Genomic DNA, 20,082 nt, shown 5'->3' on the forward strand with positions numbered 1-20,082 from the left:
AGGAAGAGGAGGTAAGAGTTTATGGAGGATTATTCATAGATCCTGTTAAATCTATTTTTTCCCTCTCTCTCCCCCAGATTTCGACTTGTTTGCCAAGCATACATTTGTCACTCTGTCTTGGCTGCTTTCTCAACACCCCCCCCCCCACCCCACCCCACCACCACCACCACCACCCCACCACCACCACCACCCCAACCACCACCCCTTTGCAATGGTGCCTGCACAGTTGTCCATCAGCAGCAGCAGCACACAGAGGAATATGTCAGGATACCAAGTGGTTGATTTGAATCGCATTGATTACACAAAACAGTTCCAGTCTTGAAAAGAAGCAGCCACGGTTGAATAATGTCACGTCTGTGGGGGCTGAAGTGGTCATCTTCAGGGAGCGATGGGGAAGGGAGGAGAGCAGCAGATGGAGCGAGAGAGCCCAGTTGCCTAATGAGGTCTCACTTGTGGCACTGAGTGTGAAAAAGACCCGGCTTTCTTCTCTTCTCCCTAAAAAGGGAACAGCCCTAAGATCTATTTCATGCTCTATTTTTACTCCTGACTTTTACTCCAATATTAGCACAATGGCCTAGTTTTTAAACGTTTTAGTAGTCCATTAATGAAAAATGCAACAGCGCTTACACTATCACACCCAATTATAGGGGAAAGTTCCTCTGAAAATGACATAAAAGGGCAACCGATGGATCATATCAAAGCTCATTTATTTCCTTTTCCAATCCCTTTTGCCCTTTCCTTCGTATTATAAGTGCGTCTGTAAGTGTTAAATATAATTTCACACCCTTTCCTCTTGCCTCAGCACCCACATCTTTATATAAGTGGTTTAGAACAACAACCTATTGTATATAGCATGAATTTAAGAAGAAAGAAAAAAAAGCAAACTTTAATTGCTATGGTAACCAAATATATGTCCCTCCCCTCCACCAGTTCTCATTCAGATGAATTTTTGAAATCGCCGTCATGAAATGATGTGGGAGGGTGCAGCCGGTGCTTGCGCGCTCCTGGCTGCAGGATAATTTTACCAGCAGGTGATGAGAGATTGTAAGACACGTCTGATATCAGGCAATTCAAATACACATTTATTGATTGGAGAACATGAATAGTGAGGACGGTTATCCCTCCCCACTGAGATCTTCCCTTTCAAGTTTGTCGAGGAGATGCGTAAAGTTGGTGAAGACTTCCCTCGGATCCCTCCCAGAGTAGTTTCTGATCACGCTGCGCCCGCTTTGATAGATCGAAAGCGCCTTGGATGTTGATTGGGAATTGCAAGGTAAAGTCGGCGGATCTCTTTAGATCTAGTTTAGAGACGTTAAAAGTAGTTTGGGAGAGTTTCTGCAGCACCTGACGCGACCGGTTGATGTAACCCTGTTTTTTCTACTCGTGGATATGGAGTGATAAGAGAGGGAATCTTGAATCCTTGGATTGAACTTTTTAATTTTTTTTTTTTTTAACAGTGAAACACTTTAAGGCGACCGGTCTCCTCATCTCTTTATAGAATGGCTCGCTTTGGAGACGAGTCTGCTCCCAGCACCGTGGACTCCGGGGATGGAGACTTGGAACGCGGCGGGGACGGGCAGGACGCGGCGGCGGCGGGGCTGACGGCTTCCATGAAACAAGCCAAGGCTCAGCGGGCCCGGACCATGGCTCTGTACAACCCCGTGCCCCACCGGCAGAACTGCCTCACGGTCAACAGGTCCCTGTTCATATTCGCGGAGGATAACATCATCAGGAAATACGCGCGGAGAATCATTGAATGGCCATATCCTTCCACGAGGCTGTCATGTGTAAAGTTGCCTGGTCTGGTGTGCGTTCAGCACCGCGGACAGCGACGCTGTCACTTTGAAAGTAGCCTTGAAAGTGCGTGAGCTGTGAACGCGTTTGCATGACTTGCCTCCAGTACTGTCGCTCACCTGTATAACACAACGTTTCTGAAATCACCACATTAGAAAATGACACGGATTTTTTTCCTCCTAATAATTCTGCAAAGGGAAATGTGTTGGTTGTGTGTGTGACAGAGAGATATGAAAGCGAGATCCTCACAAGTGTGTCTGTGTGTGTTTGTAGTTTGGAGCTACATGTGCTGGGCTGCTGGCAGAAGACAGAAAGTTAGCATGTGGTGATCATTAGAAGCAGCTCTGCTCACTGTGGGGGTGGCATGTAGGCACATCTCTGCTGCCTTAGTGCTCATTGGAATATGAACCTGGCCATGTGTAGGTGTCAGTTCAAATCAGCCAGCCAGCATTTCTCTGCTTCCTGCTGCAGCATCGGCCAACTCTTTTCTCTCTCCCTCGCTTGGATTCCTCTAGATCGTCAGGGAAGGCTGTTTTTTCTTCTTCTTCTGGGAAATTCATATAATGTGATGCGCCATCGCATCAGAAACCAACTTAATGATTTATATTGACATTGTTCAAGTTTGATTCCCTGATAAATCCTATTTAGATGTTCTGATTGCACAATCAGCTCAACAACCACACTCAATTGCCATATCTACCCACTGGTCCTCCTGCCGTACACCCCCTCCTGTGCAGCATGCCAGTCTCCCACTGTTACCTAATCGCCAGCTCTGTGCATGAGTGGGAGTGGGGGTAGTGGTCAAGACTAGCTGGCCACTGGCAGCAAAGCAATATGACTGTTGATATCAGAAAAGCAGAGGTATGTGGGAGAGATCTGGCCTGTTGTACGGTGGTGGATCGTGGGCTGCAAGAGCAGCACATGTCAGATTATTTACTGAGTGAGAGCCACATTCTTCACTTGGTGTCCAAAGTTAGCAAGCAGGGCTACAAAACATTCAGATAGATTCACAAAACTGGTGATGCTTCAGTGTTTTGTACAACAGTTCTCACAAATCTAGTAGCTACTGGTTGCACTGTCTGCTGTACGTCACCATGAGCTGAATACCTCTGGGTATTTGGGCTCGGTTGCACTAAACTATGTCAACTTGGACGTTACTGACATGCTAACTTTTTGGGAAATACTCTTATTTACTATCCTCCCCAGAGCCAGACAGGAAGATAGATACCCTTCTCTCTTCTGTGTGTGCATGTGGGAGGTGAGACCCACGCTAGTTAGCTTAGCACAGTGAATGTTATTGGCTGGGTAAGCTAGCATACCTCCATAAAGTCATCAAATACACTTTTATCCAAGATGGTCTTTGTTAGCATAAATAAAACTAAGGTTGTCAATATCATTTGTCATGAAATGATTAAATATAATGAGATATTGTAATTTTAGAATCAAACATATTCTTTGAACTACCTCCGGACCAATGATTTGTCGTAGCACCTCAAAACTTGATCAAACAAAGCGAAAAGTTTGTTGTCAGCTTGATGAGCAACTGCTACTAATGATGGCTGACTTGAAATGATTACCTCTGAAAACAGAAAAACAGAAGTAACCTCAGGCTAGCAATAATAGCCTAATAGTATGCCTTATTCATGATGATGAAGATACAGAAAAATAGAGATTAATGGGAAAAAATAGTGTACTGTAAATACTTTGAAGACCCACAAATCATGTTTTTAGGGGAGCTCCCATCTTATTCTGTATTTTTGTTGTTCTCGCTGTGAATATCATCCTCCCGACTATTGTCAAAGCTACATTTAGATATAACTAATAAATTAAATGTACACTTGGCTGTGGTTGGCTGAAGGGAGTCCATTCTTATGGATTAGAATTATTAAACAGATCATGACACATACAGACCAGTTAATCAGTCAGTCAGTGGACTAATTTATCTTCAACATTTTAAGAGACAACGCCTCCTATAATCCATCATCTCAGTTGTGCTGGTTAGATGTTTTCTTGTTTGTTTGTTTTTTTGTAATTAATAACCACAATTTTTCTGACATCAACAGGAGCCACTAGCTTTAAAATATCTACAGCAGCTCAGTAAATAGTTAAGAACACATGATTTGTCTGAAAACATGCGGTCATAGGTGGGCAGGCTGACAGGTAACAGGTGTTGACGGAGTGGGGAAGATTTATTGAGTGTTTCCACACTATTCATACTATTTATAGCTTTTCATACTGTCGCTAATTTCAATGGCAACAATGTGGACTTGTCAATGTGAGTCATTGTGGTTCCCAGAGGCCGCCATCTCAGCACTCCTCTGTGAGTCAGTGACCCCGTTTCACTCAAGGCAGGAACATTAATATCAAGGAGCAGTGGCCTCATGGGAACTCTGAGGGACCGAACACGCATACGAGTGTTGGGGCGCACGTAGTGGAAGCACACACAACCTTCGGGCACAAACACACAAAGATATTTCTGCTGCATGTAATAATCCTCCAGGACACTTACATTGAATAAATTATCGTGGCAATGCAAGAGGTGATGCAGACTGTATGACCACAACTTGCACATGGGTTGTTGCTGCCCTGATTTCCTCTGTGCACCGGCTTTGGTCAAAACTCTGATGCTGCTGAAAACACTGTAAAATATCACAAAGTCACAAAACTGAGCTAAGTCTTGCTAATCGTTACTTACAAAGCAATGCAGCAAAAGTCAAATTTGACAAGAAATTTTTGCAAGAAGAACTTGGAACGGCAGATTTAAGGAATTTGTGCCCCACCCAAATCTAAGAATGCTGTCATCCAATTGCCCTTTTGGTCACACAGTCCTTTGGTTTTCAGTGGATTTCTAAGAGGCAAAGAAAAACTCCATGGGCTCATAACTGGTTTGAGTTAGATTAGCTTGAGTTAGGTTGTGTTTGCTATTTTCAATCGGGGAAAATAATCAGCTAATATATGGTAAAAATAAAAACAGAGTGAACTCAAAATCTCAAGACCGCTTGCCTCACTAGATTTTCGATTCTGAAGCCAACTCCTCCATTTAGGGGAAACTCATCAAGTTGTGCCAACTAATTTTCATGAGGATAAACTCAGTTTAACAAAAATTTTGTTAACAAATGATCCTTTTGTCATTAAGTAAAGAAAAGATAAGTTGTCAACCTGTTGGTGATTTTTCTCAAAACTTTTAGATGAGTTTTCTAGTTGGGCTTCGCCATTCAAAAATCAACACAGTAAGTTGCCTTGAAAATTTGAATTTTAATAGTTTTATAGCTATGTTTGTTTCAAACTCCACGGTTGAGTTGAGCTGTTGACCCATCACTTTGCACCAAAACTACCAAATGAAAAATGGGTTAATAATGTAATTGACTTCACAAATGTGTAACTTCATTTCAGTGTAGTTTCTAGATGTTCCCATTTGGGTTCTGGCTTCTAACATTCTATTTCTGTTAGTTTGTTTAATTTGATTAGCATCTGCTGTCGTTGTCGTGAGTCTTTCTGGGTTCTGTGCTTTGGACTATACCATTATTTCCCTGGGGGGGGGGGGATGCCTGCTGCCAAACACAGACCTGTCCTGCAACCACATGATGTGTTATATCTGACCCTGGAACAATATATCAGCAGATATTTATTCATTTTGATGGTCAGTTTCTCAAAGTCCAAGTCCAGTGATATAAAACAATGTATAGCACACAATCATGAGCATGTTCCAAATTGAGTGATGTAATCATCAACTGTTAATATCCTTAGCTGACCTGAGTGGTTCCGTCATTAATTGTCTCAGCATGATGTCATAGCTGAATTCATAAAACGCTTTAATATTGTATTATTCCTGTTTCATTTACATAATTTCACGTCTGGTTTTAGGAATAAGAAAATCAATGATCGAAGCTGGAGTCTTTTCTTTAGTAGCGAGGGGACACACCAACGCTGCTATAAAACCCGCAGCTGTCAGCCGCGGTGGCAGCTGTAGGCAGCGAGTAGAGTTTTGAGGAGTGTTTGCTGTAGTTTGTGTCGTCGGACCAGTCGGGCCAAGGTGACTTCACAGCCCTCTCTTTGCTCTGAACCTGCTCTCTTTCTCTCCTCATGAAAAGCACTTTTAAAGGTAGGTTGCCATGGATACTGCCATCTCGCTAAGATTGCTTCCCATACTAGAGAATCAGAGCCGTGCCATAACTCATCTGTCATTTAATCATCCATCTAGTTTTTAATGGCTTGTCCTCCAAACCACATACTATTAGCAGTACTGTAAATACTGTCATAAATTGCCCATCTTATGTTGAAATATGAACATTTCCGTGGCTGTTCGCTGTGTTTTCTTGTGACCTTTATTTGTGTCTGTGTTGTCCTTGTGTTGTGAGAAAAGTACTTTCCTTGACTTTACTGCCTTTACACCATTTGAGTACATGATCCTGGCCACCATCACCGCCAACTGTGTTGTGCTGGCCCTGGAGCAGCACCTCCCTGGAGAGGACAAGACCCCCATGGCAAAGAGACTGGTGAGGTCACTTTGTGAAATCTGCAGAGGTGGAACGCAAACCAGAGTTTAGAATTCATCACTAGAAGATGGCGCAGAATCAGCAAGTTGGAGCGTTTTATTGTTGTACGCGATTCTTCATTTTGCCTTCCACTCATTAACGTCAAAGGTGAGGTGTGACATGATGATGCCTGATTTGGAATTTCGCATTTTTATCCTGGCTCATCCAGGAAAAGTAATCAAAGAATGGACTCATTAATCAATTCATTAATAAAATGTAATATTTTATTACAGAAATGAATAGAGAGCAATAGTCAAGAGAACAGACGTACTTAAAGCTGTGCACATTGTCAGAAGGAAGGACTGGTGAGTGTATCAATAAGGATTTAAAGTTGAGTATTGACCCGTGGATCTTCTGATTACCAGACAGCTGCTCTCCCTCCTGAATAAATATCACTCCAATGTGAACGTGAGAGGGTCCAAACATAACGTACCAAATCATGTTTTCCACACACGTGTTTTGTTTTTTGTTTTTTTATGAATGGTAACAATCTGTAATTATAGGTTTGTATGAGTGCTGCCACCCATGACAACCTCCAGATCATTGTTTTGACATCATTGTTCATGGCTGTGATATTAGAGATTGTTCATCAGCTCAGCCGAACCTAAGCGACACGTCTCTGTGTTAACAGGAGAAGACCGAGCCTTACTTTATTGGAATCTTCTGCTTCGAGGCAGGGATCAAGCTGGTGGCCCTCGGTTTTGTTTTCCACAAAGGTTCCTACCTGAGGAACGGTTGGAACGTCATGGACTTCATAGTTGTGCTCAGCGGGTGAGTAACATCAGCTGGTCCCCTGACAACCACAACACAACAACACAACTTAGAACTTCAAAAAAAAAAAATGCACTGACTGGATCTGCTTTTGAAGGCTGTGACAGTGACTGCTGCTCGTCTAACCTGCGTGTTCAGTAACACTGTGAGTTTCTCAGTGGCCGGTGTTACGCATATTGTGGTTTCCTGCTAGACTCAATAGAATTAGAGTACGAAAGATTTCTTATGACAAGATGCATTTTATGTGACACGTGAGGCTCCTGGGATGAATAATGTAGCTGAAGGGATAATGGCCTCATTTCAATGGCCTCTCAAATGATAATGTCCTCAAAGCTTTCTCAACTGCTAAGGATAAGGCTCGTTTTATTCCTCGCTATTCCCTACAAAAAAAACAAAAAAAGCCAGTTATGTATTGATCCATTTCTCAAATCTTGTGAATTCCCCTGTTAAAAACACTTGGCCTCACACTCTCTGGATCTTACTGAAGACTTGTTTGCTAAAAAATATTGGAAAGCTCAGTTATTTCTTAAGGCAACGGTTGGTTTTCAACCAAACAAACAGGAGTGAACCATGCATGTGTTGGGTACTGTTTTCATCTGTTGATGAAAACAAATTTGGTACACAAATGAGTTACTCCTGTAGGATTATGGCAGCAGGAAGTTACCCATAACCTCCGGTATAGTAAATGTGTACTTTAGTCCTTTTATGGAATTTGTACTCACGCGCACGCACACACACACACACACACACACACACACACACACACACACACACTCAAAAACCCTTTAATATTTAAAAGCAGTAGGTTTGTGTGCATGTGTGTGTGTGTGTGTGTGTGTGTGTGTGTGTGTGTGTGCGTGCTTATGTGCGCTTCCAAATGCTTCTTTTTTAATTTTGATTTTGGTTCAACTCCATGATGAATTACAAACTTGACTGACTTCACGAGAGCAAAAAAAAAAAAAAAAAGTTTTAAATTAAACTCAGCAAACTGATTCTGCAATTAGTTTTGACAGAATTCATTTTTCGTTTACTCGGCTGTGGTTGGTGAACCGAAAGATTAATTTCAGACACTGATTGTCAGGTTATGTTGGTGCGTTCATGCTCGTGACTCTGCTTCTTCTATCAATATGATAGCATTCACGCACTGCAGTGTCAAGGCTTCCAGATAGTCTGATATTACTGACACATGGTCAGCAATGGTTGACCCAATCACCAATCCTTTATCCTTGATGTGACCTCATTTTTCTTTGTTTTGTTTTTTTCTTTGTGTATGTTTACTACATACATCCACAGGAAAACACACCACATAAATGAAGGAAATGTGTGTTCCTATGGCTCAGCCATTCTTTGCAGTCAGCCATAGGTGGGTGGATAAGTGGATTGGCAGTTGGGTCTAAAACCTGCTTCGGTTCGCCCCCAGGACCTCTGTGATTTAATGTGAGTGTAGCTCTGGACATGTTATGCAAAAGCATAGAAAGTATGAATAGATGGTTGAGAGAATGTGAAAGGAGAGGGGGAGACAGACCCAAGGAAAAAAATATAATGAGAGGCTTAATTTGTTTCCCTGCAAGACTGAGCTTAGTGAATTAATTGCGCAGGAGTGAAGCATTGTTACCACTGCTATACTGTTTATGGCTAAGTGTACAGTATTCTGCATTCAGGGAAGATTGCTGCTGGCGTGTTGACATCTCATTTCAACCTGACACCCACATCTTTCTTTTTCTCTGTCTGTCTTTCTATCTGGCTGTCTCTCGCTCCCTACCTCTTACATAAAAGCAACATAAACATCACATTTACAGAGCAGCTAGAGCCGGACTCAGCGGCTGAGCTGTTGACAGATTTCACAGGATTCAGGAAGTCTGGAGATGAACAGCTGTACTGTCCTGTACTGATTATAGGGATACTTTGAGTTTCTCTCATTATGCAAGTTTGAAACAAATCATTTATCTTCCCATGTCCCAATAAATGCATCATTAGTCAGAAGAAACAAAGCGCTGCTGTCTGCTAAATGACAGGCCGACCACGAGTTGCTTGTTAGCTCCAGGGTTTTGACTTGTGCTGCACAACAGGATTTTTCAAGGCTTCAGAAACATTCAGAACAGTTTTGCTACATACAGTCATCATTTGACTAAGTATTACTGCACACACTTCCCTGTTTTGCTTGTTTCATATGTTGCCTTTATATGGAATTCGCGAGCTTGGGTTTGAGATGTCGGAATTGATGTACACGACTTGTGTGCTTGGAGCCTGGAGCGAATATCCACTTAAGAGGTCGTGAACACCACAATAAGGGGGCGTTCACATAGACTCATCCTGTGAACACGGTAAACGCGACCCCGCTACAAGGCAGCAATTCTCTACTGAACAGAGTGCAGAGAAATGCTTTTCTGCTCACCAGATGCTCTCAATAGTGAGATAGTTGAGAATAAAAGAACAAAAAAATATGTAGAAAAAAAGAAAGGAAGGAAAGTATACATTGATGTATGAATATATTCAGAACTATCTGTAAAGCATTCATAGCTAAACTTGGGTCCCTTGCAGTTTTGTGCTCAGACTCTAATTAAACCTGCAAGCATTGATGAATCCCCCCAAATTGAATGGATTCTACCCTGACCCGTACACCACCCATGATGGGTGAAAATTGTCCTCATCCTTTCTGCTTAATCCTGCTGAGGAAAGACAGACAACAACCACTGAAAACACGAGGTGAACATGGTGACACTTGAATTCCACAGTTGTGTTAAATGTAAGTTTGATTATCAAATTCTGCCATGCAAGGTCAGGTGACTGGACTGTGTGACTTCACGCTGGTGTGGAGTGAAGGCTCGAGCAGTTTGAACTGTGACAATATGCTGCAGCTTAACGTGGAGCTGAGCCACTGTAAACCAACTGCGATAATTTCAATCACAGTATCGAAGGCACAAAGTTGTCAGTTACTTCTGAAGCTGAAAGATCACCTTGCCCAATCTGATCCACAGCTGCAATTGGTAACTGACGACCTGGTTTCCTAACACCTATCTGACACATTTTCTGGTAGCACATCTGCTGCTCCTCTCTTCCTTCACACACACACACACACACACACACACACACACACACACACACACACACACACACACACACACACACACACGCTCACTCTTGCTCACACACTCTGGTGGCACGGTGCAAGTAAGTCAGACTTAAAAGAAAACACACATGTGTCATGGAGGCCAGTTGGGAATCAAATCGAGGCCACTGGGCCAGCGCTGGCGGCATTCATTCCATTTCATATTAATAAATTGCTAGAAGCGAATCTGCTGGGACACTGAGCTCAATTAAAATCCTTAATCTGAGTGTGTAGTGATAAGGACCACAGTTCGAACAAGTTATCTGCAAACCAATTTAAATCACTGGTATTCCTAAAATGGTCAATTATATCCGGCGGCAAACAGACTCACACAAGTGGACTTGATGCTTTGATTAGCAATACAATGTCTCTCAAGTGACTGGGAAATGTGCTTGAAGGCTCCTTACACTTTTTATAAGGCCACAGGTGCAGATTGTTGTCACTGAACTTGTTGCACACATGTTGAGTTCCCGAAAGCTAATTTATATTGTTCCCCAAGCTGTTTCTGCATAACGCACCTCTGTGTGTGTGTGTGTGTGTGTGTGTGTGTGTGTGTGTGTGTGTGTGTGTGTGTGTCGTATCAGTTGTCCCACTCTTTCGTTCCTCTCACACTTTTCCTCATTTGGAGCCACAGGATGATGCAACTGGATGGGAGTGATTCATTAGCCATCTGGCTCTCTCTCTCTCGCTCTCTCTCTCTCTCTCTCTCACACACACACACATACACAGCAGTCCTACTCTTGGTGTGTGTCTTTGCAAGCCAAGGCAGTTTCGGTTTATCAAGCATTCGTTTGTGTGTGTGTGTGTGTGCGCGCACACACTGTACACACATGGGTAGAGTTAACTTTTGCATGTCTTTCTATCAATACACGCACACAGCAGTACATGAAACTTTGTAAAGTTGTACCAAAAAAAATCCTACTTCTACACTCCTGTCAACAATATTTTTGTCCGTGTATCTGGTTGGATTTAATTGAAATTGACTTTATTTAGGAATGTGTACCATGTGAGTGGCAGATGAACAAATGTAAATAAGGTATATAAGTGAAAAGGAACACAATCATTTGGAAATGTAATAACAGATATATATGGTGATGTTGTTGTTTAATCCACGAGGGGCAAGCTCAGGGTTAGTTATCACAAAATACAAGAAAAAAGCATGTAACCAAAAAGGCTTTTATCCAGTAAGTATTGTCAAAATTGAATATGATTTCAATACAGAGGAACAAAACAATTGACAGACTCCCAAAATTATGAATTTGAAAATTGTGTCTTCTATTTGTTTGTAAAACTAAATTTTGACAGAGAGCTCCAAATTCAAGGGGTTCTTTTTTTTTAACAGCACTTTTATGTGAATTTGGAGTTGTACATCAAATTCGTACTTTTTTTAATCGCAAATTTCATAGCCATATTTCAGTGTTTGATCACAGCCAGGATTAAATGTTAGTTTTTTGGATCACTGGTTGTCGTTCCAAACCTCTCGACACATTAGTGAGTGTGATGGTATTACTTTCATATCTCCACTTATATGGGTACTGCAAACATTGCCCACCTCTTTCTCGGTCAAGTAATAACTGCCTTAAACCTGCATTTTCCTAAAAGCTAGCAGGGAGTGAACTCTCTGGCTACAAAATAAAGCCAATAGTCGTCCTTCACAGCAGCCATTTTAATATGGCATAGTAGGCAAATACAGCTTTTGTCAGTTTCATTGACAAAGGTTCTATTCTGCATGGGTGGAGAATTTTAATAATGAGATTGTTAACACCTGTGTTTACCTTTTCTTTTATGTCAAGTGGTATCATAATTAGTCCCTAACCTAACACCAATGAACATCCAGTTCCCTTGACTCAAAGTCACTGGGTTTTCTGAGAGAGATGATAAAATATGGTCAGTGGTTTACACCAGCATACGAGATTATAATATTTTGTTCCGTGGAATAAAACACACCAGCGAATACAATATTTGTGACTTGTGAAGCATTTAACAGTTGCGAACAAGTGGCTAAACCAGACTACCGATGTACCGCTGAGAGCAGATGAAGCGCAAGTAGTTTCATTGTAGCATAATGTTAGCTTTGCATTTATCTGGCTGAACTAAACATGTAATTCTCATAAATATTTGTTATGCTGCAAAGATTATTTTTAGCATAAATCTACAATCCACTGTAAAAGTCCCACTGGCTTTGGATCAAGGGAGACTTTGACCATGCCAACTTTGGGGTTGGACTACAAAATTACATCATGGTACTCTGTCTTTCCATGAGAAAATGAACCTTCTTCACACTTGATTTATTACCTCAATATTCATTTCCTTCATGTCCTTACAGCCTCAAGTTTCAAGACTTTTTTTAATGACATAATTCATAAATTATGGTCCCATTTAGAGTAAAATAGTTGATAAAGGAGGGTTTGCTTTAGTGCGGGGCTACCTTGAATTACCTTTGAATTATAGAGGCAAGTAGCATCTGACAGTGGTTACAAGCGTGTTCGTGACTAAGCTCAGGAATAAAAGTTAAATTGCAAAAACCTGTCAGCATCACATGAATTAAGTCTGGAGTTTTAAAGGACGGCTGTGGTCTCAGTTCTCATTTTGTTCTCATAATTTAACTGAATAAACCACAGCTTACAGTCCCAGGTGGGTTTCATTGGGAAAACATACACCCAACCATTTATTCTATGACTAATAGTGAATAAAGGCCTCTGTTTAGATAATCTCACTTCAACAGAACAATATTATTCTTGCCATTTGTTAGTTTATTTATTTATTGAGACATGAAAGTGATGTTGGTGGTGTTTCAGCTGGTCATTACCATATGCAAATCTGTGCTTAGGTGGTGAGCAACGTGATGCGGCTGATTAGGGTAGTTTTTTGGTAGTGTAGGTGGAGGTGTGTGGGAGAGGCTGCATTCTGTGCATGTAATGAAATCAGCCTCTCCAGAGCCAGATTGGTACAATACTGAGCAACAGTGCTCCATGTAAAGAGCCAACGAGGAAGAGATTCGTATCTCAGTACGAAAACAATAACTTGCTGCTGGATTGGTAGAGCTGAATCTGTAGAGCAGTGCGTGAGTGTGTGTGTGTGTGTGTGTGTGTGTGTCTGTGTGTGCGTGTGTGTGCACTAGCGCGTGTGTGTGTGTAGTCAACCTGAGTTTCATTGGGTTTTTTGTTTTGCTGCTATTTATTACGTACTATGAGGTTTTGCATGGGCCTTTATGAAAGTTTCAAGTATGTTACTGATGCAGTACTATTAAAACACAGTTTCACAAACATTTAATCATGAAAGAGAGTATCCATCCATCCATCCATCCATTTTTCTGTACTGCTTATCCGTTACAGGGGGCTGGAGCCTATCCCAGCTGAAATTGGGTGAGAGGCAGGGTTCACCCTGGACGGGTCACCAGTCTGTCGCAGGGCCATCAGGAGCAATTAGGTGTTCAGTATCTTGCTCAAGGATACTTGGACATGGTCACTGGGGGAAGTGAGGATCGAACCAGCGACCCTTTGGTTGCTAGATGGCCACTCTACCTCTGAGCCATGCCACCCCCTTGCAAGAGAGTGATGAACTTGAGAAAAATGAATAGTGTGAAAACATTTTGGTGCAATTCTGACAAAAAAAAGCAACTGCCCCCAAAAAATGAAAAAGTCTTGCTAAAGAAGCAAAATAACCCACGACTTCAAAACTGATTACTTCATGTTTTCCCTGCCATGTCTCACTGTAGTTTACCACTTTGAATGGGTAATTTAATTGCTCACCATACTTGTTCAACATGCCGTTTTATACTGGCCCTGGGCAAATGGGAAGACTTACTGAGTCCTGCATGTAGAGACTGAATAAAACAGGACCAAGAATTGAACTCTGCGGAACCCCACAAAAAGTCATTTATTGTTAATCAAAAGTTCCCAGTAGAGACAAAAGCTCCAAGTTCCATTAATCAATGTGGGACTGCTCCTTACTTGTAAACAGATATCCAATCTGTGAAAATCTGTTTTATTGCCCACCTGTATTTATCTTAAAAAAAGAAAAAAGTCTTAATGCAGAGTGGTCCGTGCAGTAATTCAAGTGCATTCTGTATTTTGCATTGATATAATACAGGATACTGAAAGACTGCAGCTGGATTTTTTGAATTTTGTTTCCAACAGGAAAACAATTTATAAACTAAACAAAAGAAAATGACCTCTGAGTGTGTGTAGAGATGACTCATGAGCTGCCACAAGCAGACAGAATGTTTGCTTTAATTTTGAAGGAGTCTCTGCTGAATAGCTGCACAACCTTGAAACTGCTGCTGCTGCTGCTCTTGTTCAGTGTGTTTGGTTTGAAGGCTGTTTCCACTGACACTCACTCTCACACTCACAGCAATACCAGGCCTCTGCTCACCTAAATGGAACAGGGCCATAATTAATATTATAAATTACATCTGCTTTTTTCCTGCCACGACCTGTCAAAATGGCTGCTGTGAAAAGGCCCTACAGAGCTCAACAGTGAGGTTCTGGGAAGTAAAATCCCAGTCTAATTCTCCATAGAGGAGCTGATTATCCACCGTGGGCTCATTCGCCTCAAGCCAGCAGATAGTGAATTGATGGTATCTGCTCCGATAGATGCCTCGAGTTTATGTATCAACCTTGTTTTAAGTAAACAGGTTTTACTTGTAGCCTGATTGAAAATTACTAACAATCCTCTGATTGGTTGACTGGAGCTGGATATATTTACTGATTTTGTAACTGCTGGCCATTTTGAGCTCCTGTCATCATTTATATATTAATTGACATCCAGCATCTAGCAACAGCAAAATTGTGAGTTGGTCAGAAAATGTCATCTAAAATATTGTTTCCAATGGCCTATGGGGTGAGTAGATCTTCAACTGTTAGATTTATTATGTACACTGTCTTATACCTTTGTCATTTACCTCAGTTCTCCCAGTATCTTTTAATGCCTGATCAAATACACACATACACACACACACACACACACACACACACACACACACACACACACACACACACACACAAATATATATGCGTTTTATAGCAGGAACCATGAACTGTATAACTCTATATATTATAAATATTAGTGTACTGTACATATAAACAATAAGGAAAATCCTTGTAAGAAAAGGACCCAAACAAACATAGTGATACTGACCAGGAGCTTTGAGGACATTACAGAGTGAACATGCCTCACTTATTCACTCACTCACTCGCTCATTCTGCCTCTCTCACTCCCACTGCTTTCAGGAGAGATTCTGCGTGGGCCCACACTTGAGTTTCTGCCATGTGCTTTCTATCCCCTTCATGCACACACACACACGCACACACACACACACACACACGCACGCACACACATGCACACACACATGGATAGATGCGCGCACGCACACTCACACACATGGATACACACACACAGACACACACACATTTTACAAGTTTATATATATTTGTATATGTGTGTGTATGTGGGTCAGAGGGAGACTGATGAATGCAGACATATGATTGTGGGATTAGCTTCACAACTCATTTAGAATATGACTTTACAGAGTTTTATATCGTGTATTGACTCCCATCAGTGACAGAATTAATGAATGTGACTCAACTGCTATTCAACTGACATGTAGGTTTGGGTTTTTTATTTTTTTGTTTCTTTTTTAATACCAGGATGATTTATCCAAACACTGCAAACACATGCAGTAGCAACAAACAATTTACTAAGTGGAAATCTGCTCGCTGCTTTCCGGTGTATGCTGATGTGTATTGGCTGTCAAGAGCTCCTGCTGGTGAATGCTTTTTTCCAGTGTTTGCGTGTAGGTGGAGGGACATCAAAGTGCGTGGGCAGATGTGAGTAGAAATGCCTGCCAGGTGAATGTAGCTGTGCATTCTTTGTCTCTCGCTATACTGTTAATGTCTGCAGCTCTGGTGTATTAAATGGGTATGCTGTACCATTCACCAGCTGTAGCATCGTCTCCATGACATCAGATAGTTTTATCATTTGCTTTTTTTTCCTTTTAGGTGAAACCTCTGTGAGCTGGCCTTTACTTTTTGTTAACATTAATCTCAAGAAAGAAAAGAGAGGCTTTATGCTTGATTTAGCCACCAGCTGCAGATAGATCTATTTTGTTATGTCCCCGTTGCATATTTTCTATTTTAACCCAAATGTCACTGATAAGCCTCCACAAATAATGCTGACGAATTCAACGGTCTAATAAAGGACATATAACAACGAGTGCCTGCTCTGGTCTCCAGGATCCTGGCCACCGCCGGTGCCCACATGAACATCCCTGTGGACCTTCGGACCCTGAGGGCTGTGCGAGTCCTGAGACCTCTCAAACTCGTCTCCGGCATCCCCAGTGAGTCCTTCACAGACCTGTAATCCTGCCCATCCAAAAATCTAAATTGGTTGTCGAACCAATTGATAAGAAGTCCTAAACCTCACAATATCATCAAGATCTTACAATGTTTCAGAGTGCATGTGAGGTGGATACAAAAAAAAATTCTTTTCACTAAATAAAATCATGACGGTTTTCTGAAAACAATTTCAGGATCACAAAGTATGTTTTTGATTCATTGCTACATTTTGAAAAGGAGCTGATTTTTCAATTTAGCAAAGCGCCTCAATGGGGAGTGAGGAACACAAGCACTGGCAAACAGTTAATACAAGAATAGGCATTGACAAATGTCTGTTTTTACACTGTTCTATCATGTGGTTGATAGAAATGTCGTTAAGTACAATACTATGACCAACTTGACTGATCCTTTATCCTCTACATGTTTTATAAGCATTATTTTACCATAATTAAGCCTTAATAAATATTTATCATTGTATTAATTAACTATAAGGAAATTACTGTATATACTCATGTTTATAGCATCACTGAAAATAAAATCATGTATAGATTAGTACATTTGTTAAGTAGGTGACTACAAGGCATACTCTTCATAGTCAGTTCTCACCTTATAGCTACACATGCATCGGTGTCATGGCTCAGGAGGAAGACTGACCGTCTATTGAAGGTTTCTGCTTTGTTGTCATTGTCCTTGAACAACCACTGAACTGCTAAATTCTCCTAATGAGCTGTTTGGCACCTTGCATACCAGAATGGAGCACCGCCACTGTGGAAGGGGCGCTGTGTTCATGCTTGCGCTTTTGTTTTTGTGAAAACCTTTAGGCCTGCAGATTGTGCTCAAGTCCATCATGAAGGCCATGATCCCTTTGCTCCAGATCGGCCTCCTCTTGTTCTTCGCCATCCTCATGTTTGCCATTATTGGTCTGGAGTTCTACAGCGGCAAGCTTCACCACACTTGCTTGGCATCTTTCGACATCCTAGGTACGATTCAAGTATACCAAACATACAGTGCGGCATGTAAACCAAGTGTGTACCTTCACATATTTTTTACATATCAATTTAGTTTGTAAACTGGAAATAAATGAGAAAACAAAATTAAAGGCACTGTGTGGTATCAGCCGCTAAGAGTCAGTCATCACTGTTTTGCTCTGACAACAATAAATCAGGACCTTCTAGTGATAAGTCGTGGAGGACGTGTCTCGTGTCAGTTTGAATATGTTGTGGTGGATTTTGGCTTGACCACCTCACCATCTGTGGGCAGATTTACCTCCTGTGCTGAGCGACACCTGCTTCCATCACATACCCAGTGCTTTCAGAAGAATATTGTCCTGTTACATTGTTTTTAGTTCCTTTATCATTATCTGTAAGTGTGTGGTTCACTAATTGTTCTCAAACGGAGGGTGTGAAAATCTTTGTACGAGAAACTCTGGCTTTTGTTCGAATAACAGAGAGCTCAAAGGTATTATTATTAGAGTTGTTGCTGGCTGATTTATTTACTGCTTAATTATTATGACTCTGTAATCACTAACCACACAATAGCATTTACTGTCAGCCCCCAACTTTTTTTCAAAAATGGCCTGAAATAACGAACTGCAGTGTTTTAAGTTGTGATAAAACACTATAACTGAAATTAAAACTAAATCAAATTACGTAGTTTTACATGGCATATGAAAATCCATAATAATATTTATTCGTTAGAATTTGATTAGAATATAACCTCAAAAACGATTCCTTCAACCCTTTAACTCGTGTTTTCCTTTTTAAAAAATATAATAAATATTTACAGAAACATTGTGCAACCAGAATAGCATTTCTGTATCAAAAAAACTAACTAATCTTTTAAAACAATACTGTACCCAATAAATGTATTTTGCCAGATACTCCATAACTGTATATTTAAGTAATCTATATTACTTAACAGAGGGTGAGTCAGAGGGTCAGAGGGTGAGGGCAGCTGCTGCAGACTGCTGGTGGTGAATCGTCCCACTGCCTACACTTCATCTTCTTTCGTGTAATGTCAGACGTCCAACTCGGTGTTGCGTTGCCATGCCAGCATTTTGGGTCCTAGGTTGAAGAGGCTGGCTTCCGAGGATGGTCTGTACAAGGGGCAGGTGGTGATTATATTGTTGGCAGTCTGCTCAGGGTCACCGCACTCGCATGCCACACTGTCCGCCAGGCCCCATTTATATATATATATATATGTGTGTGTGTGTGTGTGTGTGTGTGTGTGTGTGTGTGTGTGTGTGTGTGTGTGTGTGTGTGTGTGTATGTATATATATATATATATATATATATATATATATATATATATATGTATATATATATACACATTATATATATGTATATATATACTTTTTTTTTTTTTAACCATTCTGTGTTCTTCTCTTGCACAGACAATGAGACTGTTGACTCATCAGAGTTGGCTTTCGCATGTGGCGTGAGGAAATGTCCAGAGAAATACGACTGCAACGACACTTGGATCGGCCCCAATGACGGCATCACCCAGTTCGACAACATCCTGTTTGCTGTTCTCACCGTCTTCCAGTGCATCACCATGGAGGGATGGACTGCTGTTCTCTATAATGTGAGTTTGACGGTCAAGTCGACTAATAAACCCCATAAACGTCACACTGATTGCGTTTGTACATGTTTAATATCTTGATTGTTAAGGATGAAAATGTTATTCCAGACCAATGATGCCTTGGGCCCCACGTGGAACTGGATGTACTTCATTCCTCTCATCATTATTGGCTCCTTCTTCGTGCTGAACCTGGTGTTGGGTGTCCTGTCTGGGTGAGCCTGACACTTCCTGTGTGTGGAATGTTGGTGATGAGGTGTGGACTCAACTCACATGACATAGACTCCAGTCACAAATTTGATGACTTCATACTCAATGAATAAAAAAGACTAACGACTCCATTTTGACGTGCAACTGTTTTGGTGTGAAACTGATAAATTGTTGCTTCTTTGTGTGAAATCTTAATAAATGGCAGATCAGAGAACCGACACTGCTCACTATTTGTGTCCAAAAAGTAACTCAAGAAGTGTTTCCCCCAAACTATAAAACCTTACACAAGTTTTCAATATGGTCTGAGTTAAATCCCTCTTATTATCTTTTTTTTTTTTGTTTTGCTCACATCCTGTGGCAACTGTGTTTTTTTTGGTATCTTTTTTTGTGTTTTGACATTTTGTGGCTTCACTGGCGACCACATGAGAAATGGTTGAATAATGGTTTGAGCATGAGCATGTCTATTTCGGTGACATTTGTTTTGATGTGCTGTAAGACTAGAGCAGCATGTTCAACCAATGCGATACTATGCCACATTTATACAAGATTTTGCTTGTACGTGTTACATAAAGCTCATACAAGAGGAGTTAGATAAGTATGAGTTGCTGCTGGCCCAGCAGCAAAATCAAGCAAATCAAAAAAGGGAAGGGTAATGTTTTCTATTATTATGCATTTATATTTATATATATATATATATATATATATATATATATATATATATATATACATATATATATGTGTAACTTATGCT

The 20,082-nt window shown here is 41.0% G+C and overlaps 1 protein-coding gene across 3 annotated transcripts in view; it reads left to right on the forward strand.

Moving 5' to 3' along the window:
* The window catches only part of LOC147261685 (voltage-dependent R-type calcium channel subunit alpha-1E-like), a 73,616-nt gene that overhangs the window by 26,910 nt on the left and 26,624 nt on the right, over window positions 1-20,082 (forward strand). For 2 of the 3 annotated variants that reach the window (XM_086203810.1, XM_086203811.1), the window contains 7 exons: window positions 1,499-1,761; window positions 6,184-6,290; window positions 6,961-7,100; window positions 16,443-16,546; window positions 17,366-17,524; window positions 18,937-19,127; window positions 19,233-19,336. In XM_086203810.1, the coding sequence (XP_086059936.1) occupies window positions 1,499-1,761; window positions 6,184-6,290; window positions 6,961-7,100; window positions 16,443-16,546; window positions 17,366-17,524; window positions 18,937-19,127; window positions 19,233-19,336 (1,068 nt within the window). Of the gene's footprint in view, window positions 1-1,038; window positions 1,274-1,498; window positions 1,762-6,183; window positions 6,291-6,960; window positions 7,101-16,442; window positions 16,547-17,365; window positions 17,525-18,936; window positions 19,128-19,232; window positions 19,337-20,082 lie in introns of those variants that run through there. The other variant, XM_086203812.1, reaches the window with a different exon arrangement.

The sequence above is a fragment of the Aulostomus chinensis genome, chromosome 5 (genome assembly GCF_037954235.1).
Source record: "Aulostomus chinensis isolate RoL2024-O1b breed Wild chromosome 5, RoL_Achi_v1.0, whole genome shotgun sequence".
Lineage (NCBI taxonomy): Eukaryota > Metazoa > Chordata > Actinopteri > Syngnathiformes > Aulostomidae > Aulostomus > Aulostomus chinensis.